Source organism: Electrona antarctica, assembly GCF_951216825.1.
Source record: "Electrona antarctica genome assembly, chromosome: 8".
Classification (NCBI taxonomy): domain Eukaryota; kingdom Metazoa; phylum Chordata; class Actinopteri; order Myctophiformes; family Myctophidae; genus Electrona; species Electrona antarctica.
The window spans coordinates 23,430,134-23,447,393 of NC_136789.1; the positions used below are offsets into that span (position 1 = coordinate 23,430,134).

The following is a 17,260-nucleotide window of genomic DNA, read 5'->3' on the forward strand; positions in this document are numbered from 1 at the left end:
GGTGCATTTATTGTAAGATGGTGGTCCTCAATGGAACAGGCAGTACCTTCTTCCTTGGCTTCAGCTGGTCTCTCCATTCCCTCAGCTGCTGGTTGTGCTGCTCATCAAGGAACTTCAGCCTCTGGGTCTCATTCTCCACCAGCAGGTGGCACTTCTCATTCTGTAACGTGACATCATTTGACAGACAGTTAGCCACTAGGTGGCGGTGTTTCTCCGCCAGTGGATCTGAAGATCTGTGGTCCAGACCAGTGATTTTCAAAGTGATTTTCATGTCACGGACCCACACATTAACATTGTTGCTGTCGGGCAGAAACCGCTTATCTTCATGTTTGTTTATTTTTTTGTCAATATTAATGCCCTACTTGATCATACAACAGCATCACACAAGCATCAAAAGTAGCAGATCTATAAGCTCGAAAAGGCACAGTTTTGGACATGATTTTTCCGCAGAGACGATATGCTAATAATTTGGCAGAAACAGAAGTGGGGTTGAAGTGTCACCTGTAGCTGCTGCAGCTCCCGGACATTTCCCTCACACTGGCCAATCAGCTCCCTCATCTGGTTGTCATGTTTCTGCTGCTGGTGCAGCCGCTCCGCCTTCTGTCTCTTGTCCTCCTGCTGGGAAAACTACGGAGGGACGGGCGGACAGACAGAGAGAGTGAAAGAGTGAGATAGAGAGAGTGAGTGGGACACAGAGATGGAGAGAAAGAAAGCAACGTAGTAGGAGAAAGACAACAAAAGAAAGCGAGAGATTTAGAGTTAGAGTTTAGAATTTTACTGAAAAAAAGCAAACATACCAAACAGTAACTGTTTAAAGGCGTAGTGAAACGGAAATGGTGGACATTTTATTTTGAAGTTTCAGACGGTCTCAAGTTGAAACACCGCTATGAAGTTTCTGAACCAATCAGAGCGTCGCATCCCTTCAGGCGATGGGACGGTAGCTAGGGACTGTTGCTATGCTATACGCAGCAGCGTGGTGTGTGTTTGTTTACAAATCAAATAGACGGCCAGCTGTACCAGTTTACTGTTATGTGGCTTATTTCTACCCTATAATGTTTTCAGATACATATTTTAGCGTGATGATTAAGTTGAAACCGAGTAATACACTGTCTGGATGTTATCTGGAATGGGAATAAAAACGGAGGATTTCTGTAATCAATAGCAGCTGTGCTGCACGGATGCGCACATATGGAGAGGATACGGGTGAGCTTCATTTTTATTGGCTTTTATCGATGTGGGCCTCGACACGTCATCACGCAGCACGTTTTCGTTTTCAGGAAGTAATAAAAAAAATATTTTTATGGACTTTTGATATAAAAACACACAAAAATTAGAATTTTCCCATTGTTTTGGCATCCATTGTTAGGTATGCTCATATGATGACCACGGAGATGGTCTAAAAGTGTGAAAAACGTATTTTTCATTTCACTACACCTTTAATGTGAGCCGTTACCTGTTTGATCTTCTCTCGGTCTTCAGAGGCGCTCCCGGTGGAGTTGATGCGGAGGCTCTTCTTGAACATGGCCATGCGGGTCTTGGCCTCGCTCCGCTGGATCTTGGGCAGGCGGCCCTTCTCCTGCTGCTGCCGAGCCTTCGTGATCTCAATCATACGCTGGTTGTAGCACTGCATCTGCTCCTGCTCCTGTGGTGGTGAGAACGGCAAAACAACAAAAAGATCAGCTTTCACCAACACGCCAGGCCAAGCAGGGCTTACACTGTACACGCATCTACAGTTGGGTGCCACCGATATTGTCCCTTATCATTTGACCCATTTAGGCCTGACCTCAAAATTAAAAAAAAATCCTTCTAAATCCTCCAGTTTTCTGAAATAAATATTTTCACGATTTTTCAAAAATAGCAGACCTACAAGCTCGTAGCGCGCCACTCGGTGGCGCGCTATGAGCTTGTAGATCTGCTATTTTTCAATAGCTAAATTATAACAATGTTTAAAACACCAAAAGGGGTTCCCGCCCAAAATGGGTTAACTGTCCTTTTGCGCAGATCACGCAAACCTCAGCAAAAAGAAAAGGACAATATCGATGGCCTCCAACTGTATATGAACAGTTATGTAATTACAGGCGTAACAGTACAGTAACTAAACCCCTATCTGGGTATTAATAGTCTACTACTGTAATTGAGAACATGGTTCAGCCAAATTCATGAATGAATACAACCAAGTACAAAAACAAAGCCGTTCTGCAAGACTCTACATAGCTATGACTTGTGATGAAATTACTTGATGGATGCATGACATGTGGCCAGGTTATCAAAGGAGAGCTTTAAAAGAGGATTTAAGCTTGACATTCTTGCATGATGAAATTAATACATTTTAACAACTTAAGTCCTGTACTTAGTTGACCGTATTCCCATGGTCCCTCCCTATACTTAGCCGATCAGATTCCCAAAGGCTACATATGTACATATATCGAACACGTTGCAGTAGCCCAGAGGGATGCTAGTGTTCAAGCGGTCAAACTGCGGTGTGTTTACCTTCTCGTGCTTCTTGAGGAGCTGGTGTCTCTGGAGGAAGTACTGATCTTTGAGTTGCTGCTTCATCAGCTGGTGTCTCTCATATAGACTCTTCTCCTCCAGGTCCCAGATTGTCGCTTCTCGCTCTGATGAGGTGACGGAGGGATGGATGGATGGTAGAAGGAGGGATAGAGATGATGAGGTGACGGAGGGATGGATGGATGGTAGGAGGTATAGAGATGCGAGTGCGTATTAAACTAACCCTTTTTGTTAATTGTTTACGTCAACGTTTAGACATTATCAATTTAAACAAGAAAATACAGTTTGATGCCGGGATTAAACGATCGTCTTCCAGGCTAGACTGCCTATGTTTAAAGTTACCTTTGAACAGCCAGTGCACTGATCGCTGAGTTGCTTGTCATGAAAATCCACTTTAAAACGGTGTAATCGCTTGTTGTAGTGTTGAAAAATATTCCAAAGTGCCGACCACAACAACAGGCAGGACAGGGCCGCCACGCGCTGCTATGCAACTTTCCCATTGTAAACAACAGGGACTCGGTGGATTGCCCGTATGACTTAAAACTGTTTAAAAACGTGGATTAAACAATGAAAACATAACTCGGGCAACTCGCGAATCGCAGCGAAAGTGTTCTACTAATTAACTCGGGCAAATCGTGAATAGTAGTCAAAGTGTTAATATGTAGTCAGCAAGAGCCGAGCCAATCAATTACAGAATAAAAACATCTTACAGAACAAAAAGCATTTTGTTGGCATGTACTGTAGCTAGCATCACCGATGCCCAATGCAAAGGCATCATAAACTTCTATGAGAATATCAAAAGTATAAAAGAAATGCATCCATCGTAACAACACCAAATTTTGTCCGTCTCAAATAGATTAAAAACTAAAAAACAAAACCTCAAATGAATTTATGAATCCCCATCAGCTGATCAGTGGTCAGTGGTTTAGAATAGATACTACGGTAGCTGCCAAGTGGTTCACTGGTCTACTGTAAACCACCACAGTGATTTCTCTCAACACTGTAACGCAACAATTGCAAACGGGTGAAATCTTAAAAAAATAACAAATAATAAATAACAAAAAAAACGTCTCGACCCTTTGGTGTGCTTAGGGTTTAACACTGCAACATTGCCACACCACGTACAGTACATATCTTAAAGGACCACTTCACCACTTTTCAACCTATCTTCATATAATAGGTCCTCACTAATAATCATGAAAAAATGGCACTATCTTTTTCTACTCAGTCTGTGTCTCATAGGACGGCTGTGGGCAGTTTATAAACCGTCTTCCAGTGACATCATCATTAGGCAGATTTTTTTTAAACAAGATTTTTTTTACAAAAATATTTAGATTTTCATTATCGTGAGAATGATGGCTTCCATTTTCGCATTGCAACTTTTCAGGACTAGAAAGCCTGCAGTTTTTATTAGCTTGTATTCCCCATCGATGATGTCACTAGAAGACGGTTTCTGAACTGCCCACAGCCCTCATATGAGACACAGACCGAGTAGGAAAAAAATTGCACCATTTTTTCATGATTATTAGTGAGGACCTATTATATGAAGATAGGTTGAAAAGTGGTGAAGTGGTCCTTTAAGTGTATTTGTCCAGCAAACCAAAACTCAAATACAGCAAAGAGGCTGATGTACCACACACAGGCTGAGAGGCCACCTGATCAAGCAGAACGAGGCCAAGTACATACAGTACATTAATACTCCCAAATCTCAATATTTGTAAGCCTTTCCTCTGCTAGGCTTCCAGATTGGTACATTTCACCAGTTAATCTCCTGATTTCACACGCAATGCATGCACAAATAACCCTGCCTGGGGTGCATTACTCGTCACTGAGCTGGCTCAAACATGTTCTGAATGTGTATATTGTACCTCTGATAAGCGTCTGCTTCTTCTCCAGACAGTCCCTCTCTGTCTCAGAGATCTCCCTTTTGTTGTCTGAGATGATCCTCTTCAGTGTCGTGTCCAGGTAGTTCTTCTGCTTGGACAGGAAGGTCTCCTCCTGAAACACAGACAAGAAAAAGGCAGAAAGTTAATATCTCTGCTGTCGGGAAGAAACCACCTCACTCCAAAATGTAAAATGTTCAGGATTTTTTTCAGGGAATGAAGAACATCTTATATTTTTAAAACAATGTAATACTAATACTACCTCATCAAAGTTGGTATTGTGACTTTATATATTGTCAATTACTTGCATGAGAGGGGGAGAGGTGGCGGAGTTAGCTGCTTTAGCAGACAGTTTGAGGGCCCAATGGAGTTAAGATTGTCCGAAGCGCTTTTTAATACTTTTCATTGGTTCACTGGTTTCTTTAACCAACACACAGATGTAAAGGGTGTTCAATAGCATTGATTTATGAAAATAAATAAATCAATTTAAATCCTCAAAAATGGAGTTAGGCGTTTTCCTCCCGACAGTGACGGATTATACAACAGTGGTTCTCAAGATTTGTTTTTTAATCTCCTGACCACCAGCATATTTCGAACAATCCCCAAGGACACTCACCCCAGCTCTCCACAACAGTATAAATCAATTGGGTAAAGGCTTACATCTGTCATCTTGTTCTGCGTGAAGGTGTTCATTCTCTGTTTCAAGGATTCTTTCCGCTCTTTCCTGGGCAGCTTGTCCACCGATTGCCTTACCTACATTAAATGGTCAAGAGCACGGGTTAGCTGCATTCAGCAGGATCTGTCATATTATAAGAACATTCAAAGAGACCTTGGATGTGGAAGAGCTTATAATGAAAAAGACAAGACAAATACATACCAGTACCCACACCTACTGTACAATTTAGGCATTTAGCAGACTTAATCCAGAGCAATTTACAGTAAGCAAGAACAAAAAACATGGTAATACATAAAATACATGAAAAAATAGTATCTATCTAATGAAACTATACGTGTATGCTGCACTATAGAGTGTTACAGTATGTCTACATAAAGTGCTATTTGCATAGGCCTGTAGGAGGTCGAGGCTAGGGCAAGTACTACTGCAAGTGCTATGGGCAAGGATAGAGTCTGAAGAGGTGAGTTTTCAGACTGCGGCAGAAGATTGGGAGTGAGTCTGCAGTTCTCTTGCAATGGTAAGTGCATTCCATAGTTTTAGAGCCAGAAGGGAGTTTGGGATGTGTGGACTGTGGTCCCAGCGTAGGCCAGTAAGGAGGGAGTTGAACCCTCAGAGCAGTGGCACACGCACACACACACACAGCTTATGAACCGTACATTGTGCAGTTCATAAGCCAACGTACGGCAAGGCTTATGAACTGCACTGGAATGCATATTAATTCTTGTTTTTACATTGTTAATAGCACCGCAGTCATTTTAAAATGTACACGTCTTTTTCACACACACACACACCTCTTTCTTCTTGTGTTTCATCTGATCCTGGAACTTCTTGTGGTCCCGGTCCTGCTCGGTGCGGATGCGCTTGGTCTCATCTCTCAGTTTGACGGCGTGGTCCGTCTCCATCTTCTCTATGGTCTGCTTCTGGTGCTTCTCCAGGCACTCCAGCTCCGTGTCGTAGTGCTTCTTCTTGGCCTGCGTATGTGTGTGTGCGTGTGTGTGTGGGGGGGTCAATACAATATCACCACTGAAGGTTTTTGTCAAGACCCCAGTTATGTTCACCCTATCAATGAACATCCATTTCAAAAGAGCTTATGGAAATGTTGCAGTCATCAAAGTCAAACGCAATCAAAATGAGATTATGTTTGCAGGTGATTCAGGCTGAGAGGTGATTCACTCTCCCCGTTTTGTACCACATGAACTTATTATTCCTTAGTATTATTATTATTTTTTAATTTATTGAACTTAGAAAAAAGCAAAAAAAAAAAAACAATAATTGTTCGCAAATAATGAAAATAGCAGATCGGCTATAATAAGCTAGATATGAATGTATGCCATTGCAATGTCCAGAAAGGTTTGCAACGTGTGAGTGCGTGTGTACGTGCGTGCATGTACCCAGGGGGTCCCATCTTCCATAAACACAGGATACCAGATATGAACAAACTGCCCCCCAGCAGGAAAACATTAAAAACAAACAACACGAGACGTGTGTGTGTGTGTGTGTGTGTGTGTGTGTGTGTGTGTGTGTGTGTGTGTGTGTGTGCGCGCGCACTCACGTTCATCTCCTGGTCAAAGCGTCTCTGCATCTGTTCCTTCTGAGCCTCCAGTTTGGCGTTGAGGACGGCCTGAGCACGATGCTCCTCCTTCTGCAGGAGACGCAGCTCTCGCAGCTCCTGACGTCTACACACACACACACACACACACACACAGTCACACACACACACACACAGTCACACCACGCACACACGTTAATGTCTATTCGAACCATGATTTAATTGTGATTTTAACCACTTGAACTTTAGCATCTCTATTCCCGTGGGAACATTTGCTGTGGATAAAAAAACACCAATGAATACCTTTCCTTTCCAAGCCAATATTAACACCATTTTGACAGACATCAGGTCTTTGAATAATGAACCTTGTGGGTTAACATGCAATAAGAACCTTGAAGAAAGATGGAGTTGTCCGATTGGATTGTTGGGTTCTCAAACTATGGGTATGATGTGGTCATGACGTCGTCATCCTGCTAAATACCTAACAGACACTGACTTCGCTGATGACATCGCGCTTATCAGTCAATCATTGGAATACGCTCAGGCTCTCCTTCAGTCTCTTGAGCAGGCCTCCAACTGTGTTGGTCTTTATCTCAACGAGACGAAAACTGAATACGTAAATATATGCAAATCCAACAATAACCACATTATAAAAACACTTAACACTCCTCTGAAACAGGTTGATGACTACAAGTATTTGGGTTCATATATATCTTCTTCCCAAAAGGACTTTCAAACTAGGAAGGTCTGGTCAGCCTGCAATGACATGCATAAGATCTGGTCATCCCAGCTTAGTAAGAGTAAAAATATTTAGGACGATCGTTGAGCCGATTCTACTCTATGGCTCCGAGACATGGACACTTTCAAAGAAACTAGAGAAACGGTTGGATGGCACTTAAGGTTCTGCAACATAGGCTATACGTATATGCATCCATCACAATCACAATGTTGTAAATGTATTTTCTAATGATGTTCTTAGTCAATGCTACCAATGTATGCGGTTTGACACAGCAGAGGCAAGGAAGCAACCAGGTGCTCAGGAGGTGTGCAGGTATACAAAGTATAAAAATAGTAAAAAAGTTGCTCCTGGGATCAATCGGGATAACACATCTATAGAAAAGAAAACGGAGATCCGGGCACACTTAATAGTTAAAAAGGAGGAAAACGTTATTGAACATAGGTTCAATAAAGTTTTCCTCCTTTTTAACTATTAAGTGTGTCAGGGTTTGACACAGGCTGAGGCAAGCTGAACTGAAAACCACATATATTAAATGTCCTTAGCTACCACTAGATGGCACTAGTAGTGCACTATGAATGCTTTAAAACGTTGCAGTGTGCATGTGTACATCCATTGGAGTGCCACTCAGGACAGGAGTGCCAAACACAATATACAGTACAATAGACACCACTGTGGTGTCTATTGTGTCACCACTGGATCACATGTCACCATCAAGTACATGTCTGACATTTGAAACGAAGCAAACTCTCGGTTGAGAATTCAGAGAGTTTATGATTTTAATCGTTACAGACCTCCTGCTTCAATAGACAGAGGACATGATGGGGCATGTTGTAATTGTAATTTCATGCAGATATTTTTAGTTTTTGTCGCATTCCTAAGCCAATAATTTGTGACCTACAGTACTATCCGGTAGTTGTAATCGTGTGTCAATCAGGAGATTGCCTCTGACAATATGGCAGCCGCGTTGATGCATTTCTCCAATGAATATCAGCAGCTACCGAGGTATGTAATGTACAGCACGTGTATCTATTGTGTCAGTTCCCAGCGATAAGTCTACTTAACCCATTTAGGCCTAAAGTCTAAATTTAAAAAATGTAAATCATGACAGTTTTCTGAAAAACCTGTGTTTCTATGTCAGTGGTGCTAAACCCCCCCAGAAGCAAAGATTTGAGTTAAAAACGTTCACTCTGAAAGAATATATATTCAAAGATTTGTGCCACATTTTCAAGATTTTTCAAAAATAGCAGACCTACAAGCTTGTAGCGCGCCACTCGGTGGCGCGCTATGAGCTTGTAGATCTGCTATTTTTCAATAGCTAAATTATAACATAATGCTTAAAACACCAAAAGGGGTTCCCGCCCAAAATGAGTTAAAGAATAGTCAAGTCACTCTTGGTTGATCAAATTAAGCTTTAACAGTGAAGAATGCTCAAATTCAGGGGTTCTCAACCTGTGGGTCGCGAGTCGCGACCCCTCGGGGGTCCCGAAATTGTTTTGAGGGGTCCCCAAATAATACAAAAATAAATGCAACTGAATGGCTGGAAAATGGAAATTAAAAGTTGACACAGTACTCCTTAATGACTATTCTGGTTTCAGTATTTATTTATTATGTATTTTCTCTATTATTAAGGTTATTGTAGCGGACAATTTGTATTGGTGGTGGGGAGGGAGGCGGGGCGGGGGGCATATAGTTTTTATATAATATACATTAATGTCCCCATGTGTACATTCCAGGTCGTATATCACAACATTCTGTCTGTTTAATTCCCCAAACTCTCCTAACCAGTTCTAGGGAGAAACTGACCTAAACTTGACACTAGACTAAATGTAGTTCCCCAGACCGTAATTTGGATGTTTCAAATTATAACCCAAGTTTCCACCAAAGCTGTCATTTGTATACACTAATGTCAAAAGGCCTCGAAACCAAAAGAGCAGCATTCCCAAAATAAGTTTGTTTAGTGAAGGGACGTCCTAACGTAGGTCAGCCCCTCGCCAAACAATGGACCAGAGCTCATGGATTCCTTAGCCTCACAAAAGAGAAAACAACAAGGTACAGAAAATAAATATCTACAGTAGCGTGTTCTAATGCACAAAAGACAGACAGGTAGAGAGCCCAGCTATGTATACACCGGTTTAAACCAAGTGCTTTGATTCGTAACCTTTTCAATTTCAAGGACACACCGTTTGATATGAATTAAGACAAGAGTCACCACCAACTCCCAATTTTGACACAGTACAAATGTTATTTCTGGGCCCCCTCCCTTTGGAACTCACTCCCAGCTCACATCAAAGCCCCGTTCGAAACCTCCCTCAAAACACACCTTTTCAGACTCACATTCCCCACCTAATTCCAATCGCCGTCTTTTTTTCATGTTTTCTTTGCTTCATTTTTTGCCTTTTAACTAGTTATTACTTTAATAAAGTTGTATATATATGTTTTGTTCTTGTGTAGCGACTTTGAGTACCAAGAAAAGCCCTATATAAATTGGATGTAGTATTATTATTATCATCTACACTGAGTGTACAGGCTCCATCTGGTCCCGTGGGAGTCCATTTGGTTCCCAACTATCAGTCAGATGGAACCTCTGCTCAAGGACCCCTGGGGGTTCCGGGACTCCACGTGTATTAGTGGTCTAGGGCAGTGGTTCTCAAACTGTGGGTCGGGACCCTAATGATTGGGTCTCTAGATGATTTGCTTAATGTTCAACAAACTCTACTATCTATCTACTGTACAAGCTCACTGCTGTGAGCTTGTAGATTTTCCACAATATTTTGATTATTTTGGGGGAGGTTCACGAACTGACAGTTTGAGAATCACTGGTATCTAGGGTACACGTGCTGGGGAGGAGGAGCAGAGAAAGACGGACATCATGATTAACCAGTTTACCTGAGAAACCTCATCTCCTCGTCCTTCTTTTCATCGTCCTTGATGATCTTGGACGTGGTTACGCTGACCTCCACGCCGTCCACCACAAACTTCCTGGTTCGCTTAAGAGTCTTGCTGGAGAAGCGAGAGTCCTGTGGGTGGGGGAGGGGGGGGGGGGGGTCAAGGGGTTTTCGCAGGGAAGGAAAACATTACGGTGAATATGCGGGAGGTTAAGGATGGCATCATGCAGAATAAGACTGAAAATGTAATAATGAATAAAGCCTGTTTATTAATTTTCTTAACTTCATTGACATTTCTAGCTGTTCTATCATTTGCCTTTACTCACTTAGTAAGTAGCCTTGCCGAGCCACGAGGCCCATAGGGCAGGAGCCCATCTCCTGTTTCTGTAGCGTGAGGCATCATGATGTACAAGTACACCCCCTGGACATGACGCTAGTATGTCGCAGGGACTCACTTTAGTCACTTAGTATATATATAAGCATTATTATTGATGATTATTTATCCAAAATGTCATTGTGAAAGAAACCAAGGTTTTTGGTCAAAAAAACATTGTGATATTAGATTTTGTCAATGGCCTAATGTGAGCATGCCTTCATTTGACGTTTAGTGTGAGTGAGGGTGTAATCGTGCACTGTAAATGTGATCGTGTACTGTAAACAGACAGTAGCCAATGGAGGGTGTAATCGTGTACTGTAAATGTGATCGTGTACTGTAAATGTGATCGTGTACTGTAAATAGACAGTAGCCAATGGAGGGTGTAATCGTGTACTGTAAATGTGATCGTGTACTGTAAATAGACAGTAGCCAATGGATGTGTATTGAATAGTACAGCATGCAGGTACAGTAGGAGCGCTGGCAGTGATGACGGTATCCCTCGCTATTCCTGCTAGGCTGGTTCTGCCTTACTGAACACTCAAGCACTGTCACACACACACTGTCTGTCACTGTAAACGAGATTCATTAAGCACAAATCCAGTCAGTGTTCGTTCGCATGACAACCGTAGTCGATCAGCAGTATAGCCACCCACTAGGACACTTTGCAGCTGTGTGAAACAATGGACAAACAATGGTCTTTGTTCCACAAGTTGAGTGAATAGTTTGTCCCTACTGTATATACCGACTTATTGTCAGTGGTAGACCGTGTCGGGAGCAACCTGAAACATGGGGCCACGATCAATTCTGGTTCACAACTCATAGTTTAGGATCCCCCGTTAACACGGTTTAGTTTGGGTGACTAATGTGACGAAGGCAAATGTAGTCATGCTGTCAAATACGCTTTCATTCCCATAATAAGAGGGTTGCATTATAGAAGGCTCCCCATCAGAATTATATGCGGTTCTTTGGTCGTCGTGTTGCAGGCCTGCGGTGAATTATCCCATATCCTTGAAAGCACAAAATGCTGAATAATGATTATTCCCAATAACCCTTTATCTAATATATCCACTGAGTTTATTTACTGATCTGATATGGTGAAATACACTCAGCAAACACTGGGCTAGTAATCACTTCTTATGAGACAAATGGAAGGAAGGAAGGAAGAAAGGAAGGAAGGAAGTAGAAAGAAGGAGAGTGGAAGTAGAAGAAAGCCATAAAGGAAGCATGGCGTCAGTGTCCTGGTATGCAGATAGACAGAGCATAGGACAGGTCTGTATGCGCCCAAACTAGTTGAAACCCTGTGATGTCATAGCTTCTCTTGGCGGCACCAAGCCAATCAGCAGCCTGTACTGTACATCAGCCAATCAGCAGCCTGTACTCAGCCATGTCAGTGATGAGAGACCAGCTGAGCAAATACACGGTGTGTGCGTGTGTGTGTGTGTGTGTGTGTGTGTGTGTGTGTGTGTGTGTGTGTGTGTGTGTGTCAGACAATGTAGCTAGAGGGACCTACTTGTCTTTATAGTATACTGTCAACAGTAACAGTGTGTTCAGAGGACTGGGGGTGGGGGGGGGGGGGTTCTGTCACCCAGCTGCTGTGTTTGGCTTTGAGGCTCTGTGTGACTCCACCGCCCCCATCTATCATCACACACACACTCTCTCTCACACACACCTGATGTACTGTATGGACATATGTGGGCTTGTACACAAAACTACACATGCATGCATGAACATGAGCGAAAGTGTGCCTGTGTGTGTGACTGTGTGTGTGTGTGTGCGCGCGCGTGCGCGCGCGTGAGTGCACACAGAAAGTCTATCTCTGTCCTAAACCACAAACACAGGCAGTCCATTCAACGCTGTCTAAACGGCCTGCTGAATAATGTGTTCTGGAAGAACTTGCATATCGCAAACAGACAACTGTACACACACACACACACACACACACACACACACACACACACACAGTCAACAGGATTCCAATCATGGTCTGTCCATAACCATCCAGAAGCGCTGTGGTCACAATGGGCTGTATAGAAGCTTCCATTCACAGCGCTGAATAGTGAATAGCACCCACACAAAGGTCACCATTGGTCTTAATGAATGGAAAATGTTGCATATTTTGCTTCAGAGGGCTTGGTATCCGACAATAAAATAGACTCACTTCTCTCCATCTCCATCCTCTCTCTCTCTGTCTCTGCTTGTTAAATTATCCCACTGTGATACTCATGGGTTTTTGTTGCTATGAAACCTTCATATTGCCTGATTCAGAATAGAAGTTTCAGAATAAATTTCAAGAGGATGATACTGGCAATCTGGTTTGGTCAGCGTATTGAGTACTCTGCTATTTTGTGAGTGTGCGTGCGTGCGTGCGTGCGTGCGTGCATGCGTGCGTGCTATAACATTTAGCTCTAGTGTTATGCTGCTGTAATTTTTTATCTTGTTGTAAAGCACTTTATAACCTTGCTGCGAAAAGTTAGAAAAGTTTATTATCATTGCCGTTATTTATTATAAATGCTTTCAAATACATTTCCTCAATGCAGCTCGACTAAATGAATAACAGCTCCACATTTTGAGAAGAGCCTCAGCTAGTTTCATTCCCTGACCCCACCCCTCCCGTTCAGGGCGTTATGTGAGAGTCATGCTTAATGGAAGACAGGCTACACTCTGTTTAAGAGAGAGTACACACCCACAGTCTAAAACACAACACGCTATACAGTCTCCACGGACACACATCGTCCGTTTTCCAAGGAGGGGGCCCACCAGCCTGTTATCCAGCTACCGTGGGTCAGCGTCACACTTCTAACACCTAGTGCTACGCCCCCGCCCATTTGGTCAAGGGGCTGTTCTGTGGCTTATGTACATATTTACCCCCAAAATAGAGTTGACAAAAAAACTAACCACAGTGGAGTGACCACAGTGGAATACGTCCACTCACAGTCACAAGCCTCTAGTTTGAGGGTGGTACAGTAAGTGTTAATGTTCAAACTGACAGGTTAAGTTTGACACGCACCAGCAGTACTGGTACAGAGCACTGCACAGCTGAAAAAAGTGGGCTTAATAAAAAGGGAAAACCCATCACAACTGGCTTTTATTGCATACTCATGAGTTTACTTATCTATATCATCAGTCTGTGTGTCCTATCCTGTTTATCTATATGGTTCTCCAAATAAAAGGCAAGAGGACATAATGATTATAAGCTGGTTTGATATGACCGTCATTAGTCAAACTCTGTCAGCAAGATATTGCTGATGCACGCACATCAGAATCCACAGAGAGTGTCACATCTACAGAGTGCAAAAAAGAGACCAGGTCCATTTTGACATTTTACACTCAAGATTTGACAAGGCACATGCCACATAGATGAATGTGCGCAGGACATACAGTATTTAGTGTGCATTTCGGTGTGTGTGTGTGTGTGTGTGTGTGTGTGTGAGTGCAGTACCTTGACAGAGAGTGAGATGGTGCTCCTGCTGTGCACCGACATGTCCAAACTCTCCGACACCAGGCTCCCAGCGTCCGAGTAGCGATGGCTGGACATCCTCCCGTTGCTGCGGGGTGGCGTCATCCACTCCGCGTTGGATCCTATGGACGCCCGCTCGGGACCATTTCTAAGGGTGCCGTTCAGCCCAGAGCGAGGTGCCGGTACCGGGGTGGGAGTGGGGCTCGGGGTGACGGGGGTGATGGTGGTGAAGGTAGGGGGAGCCGTTAGCTCGACGTCCACGGCGGGACCGGTGTCCTCCTCGGACACCAGGACTTTGGGGACTTCTGGTTCCGCTGGTTCCATGATGATGTCCACGCTCTCCTCTGAGAGCTCCTCGGGCTGGGCCAGCGACGGCGGCTGTTCCGTCTCCGGCGTGTCCACCACCTTAGGGGTTGAATTCAAAAACGATTAAAGCTGCTATAAGCAATATCTTTTCGATTTGCCTGTCTACTTCCTGATTGGTTAGTCATTTCCGCAGGCTTTTTCTTTTTTTTTGACCAATGACAAAGCTTCTAAGAAACTCTGGCCCCTAGATGTGTCACAGAGACTAACAAAAATCATGTTTTCCAATTGTGTCAATTTTGACATATTGATTATAGCTACTTTAACCCTTTTTAACTCAAAAATTTACGATTTTGTAAACCATTTTTCACCCGGTGCTAATTGCCTAAGCTCTAAAATTAGCTCTGAATTAAAATTACTGTATTCGTCTAAGATTTTTGGATATTTGATTTATTATAAACTAAAATCATTGTTGGGACATACACATACCATATACTGCTGTCACCAAATGAATAAAAGCGAAGATCTTTCCCCAATATTATACTTGGAGGCGTGGGAAACACCACCCCTATGAATATGACATAAATGCTAAGACGTGTGCCGTGTGAAAATTGTCCAATAGTGTGTTGCAGTCAGAAGAAAGGGAAACAAGTTGAACCTTCTCCTCCTCCGAGCTGGGACTGCTCTTCCCATCCTCGATGCCAGAGTCTGTGCTCGAGGTCTTGGTAGACGCCTCGCTCTCCGGCTTGTCCGAGTCCATGACCTCGTCGGCGAGCTTGTCCACCAGCTCTTCCTCCTGGTCGTCCTGGGGGGGCTTCAGGCGGGGAGTGGGAATCGGGACCACCACCACACCTTTGTCCAGGTGCCGATCCACTGGGGTGCTGGGACGGGCCTCCTCCCTGGGGATCGGGGTGGCCGTGGTGGGTGAGGGCATGGTGGGGCTCGGGGGCTCTCCTTCCATACTGGTTTGACTGGTCTGGCATGGCTCCTTGCCCGGTGACTGAAATGAGATTCACAAGGACAAAAGAGAAAGAAAGGGCATCATTGTCATGCACAAATATGAGAAGGACCACAATGGTAATAAGCATTTTTGTTCAAAACGAACCAACCGTGCAAACTTTGGAAGCCAATCTAAGCTTCAATCGGAATAGAATATGAAAAATCTGACAGATCCGTCTTGATCACATGACTATAGAGATGCTGTGTACCGATTTGCATGATGTTTGGACAAAATCTGTAGGAGTGATATAAAAAATGTGTAGCAAAAATCGGCTTCCTGGTGGCGCAATAACAGGCAGATCAGAAAGATGTGGAGCAGAGGTTCTGCTCTGGCATCCAGGGCGTGTGAGCACAGGACGGACAGACAGGGTGAAAAGCATAGTCTCTGCCACGCCTTTGGCCTGGTGGAGACAATAAAGATGTAAAAGTCAAAGAAAACAGCTACTGAAAGCCTCCATGTTAGCATCTATGCTATTGGTCTTGTCCGAAGGTGCTAATGTTTTTAGTATGCCCAAAAGCTAATGGCCAAAGTCCCCTGAGCTTCACACTAGTACCACGAGGGACCAGTGACCTTTTGGTTTGGCAGGAATGCAGCCATTCCTGTTCAGTTCCAACCACTGTTGGAATCCTCTCTGCTTGTACCTGGCTTGGTATGGTTATCAAACAGGTCATAATTAGCTCTGATAATTACCGAAGTGGAAGGGCACTTAAAATGATGGCTCACAATATGTAGGAATGGTGACTAGCTTGGTATTTCCAGAAGCAGTATGTGTACTGGTGGGTTAGAGGACCATCTGTGAGGGTCAACATTGACGTTAAATTAGAGGTCCGACTTACCCATAAACTCAACTGTTTACGTCTTAAACAATCCCTTCAAACGCTTAACGCTGAAGTAGGTTTTAAAGCTCTTGAAGAACAGAATGGCACTTCAAAATAATTGCATGATCATTTTACAGCCGTCCGACTGGCAATTCTGCCTCTTGAATTATCTCGCTGCTGTCTTCCCTAGCATGGAGTCAATGTCATCACATCTTTATGATGGGCCCTCTAAAGCATGGAGTCAATGTCATCACATCTTTATGATGGGCCCTCTATAAAACACCACTGTCTGGCTGTATATGATGGATTGCTAGGGAGGAACTGCATGTCTTAACTCACCCTGGCTGAGGTCCAAGACCTTTAGGGCTGTTTACGACTAGCTACCCTGCGTGTGTCTCTGCGTGTCTGTGTGCATTTGAGAGCTTTGGCACTTGTCCTCTGGGAGACAAGATGGGAGAGTGAAAGAGATGAGATTCAAACGGCGAAGCAAAAGTGTACTGCAAAACCTTCTCCGTTTGCCGATCACGAAAATGTAAACTATAAAGTGAAGATTGTGAGACACAGCGGAACGCCTCGTCTAGACAGAGGAAGTTGGAACGCAGCATGAATATGAATGTGGCCTTTAACAGCCTGGGGGATCATCAGAACCATAATTTAGCAAGGCCGTAAAAGCATAATCACCCATTAGAAAATGATTGGGAGGGCTCTTTCTTTCACCTGGAAATGTTAATGTGAGGATTGGAATAATCTGGCGACTAACAGATTTAATTTGATGGTGAAATTATGAATCCTGTTCAACAGTAGTGAGGAAGTTGGTAAAAAAAAATGTTTTATGCCCTAGGACTTTACAACATCACAGGTCTACTTTTGAAATATTGATCTATTAGAAATATATTGGAGTTGTGCGAGGACTCAAATCTTTTCCCTACTTAACACATTCCTCACAAACAACATTTCCACTTACCAAAATAATTTTTCAGGTCGAGATTGGCGTCGGGCCAGCAGCATAATGTATGTTGTTTTACATTCAGTAAACCATGGCAGGACCCTGTCTAAATAACTCACT

General features: G+C 43.4%; 1 protein-coding gene across 2 annotated transcripts in view; it reads right to left on the reverse strand.

Annotated features, from left to right (window-relative positions):
• Positions 1–17,260, reverse strand: part of stk10 (serine/threonine kinase 10) — a 69,970-nt gene that overhangs the window by 2,596 nt on the left and 50,114 nt on the right. For both annotated transcript variants that reach the window (XR_013790600.1, XM_079507714.1), the window contains exons 9-19: positions 15,035–15,376; positions 14,056–14,478; positions 10,242–10,372; positions 6,620–6,743; positions 5,859–6,038; positions 5,052–5,144; positions 4,377–4,506; positions 2,491–2,615; positions 1,454–1,642; positions 502–627; positions 47–160 (exon numbers count right to left, since the gene is read on the reverse strand). Coding sequence is in view for 1 of the 2 variants with exons in the window: in XM_079507714.1 (XP_079363840.1) it covers positions 47–160; positions 502–627; positions 1,454–1,642; positions 2,491–2,615; positions 4,377–4,506; positions 5,052–5,144; positions 5,859–6,038; positions 6,620–6,743; positions 10,242–10,372; positions 14,056–14,478; positions 15,035–15,376 (1,977 nt within the window). In the remaining variant the exon portion in view is untranslated. The remainder of the gene's footprint in view (positions 1–46; positions 161–501; positions 628–1,453; positions 1,643–2,490; positions 2,616–4,376; positions 4,507–5,051; positions 5,145–5,858; positions 6,039–6,619; positions 6,744–10,241; positions 10,373–14,055; positions 14,479–15,034; positions 15,377–17,260) is intronic.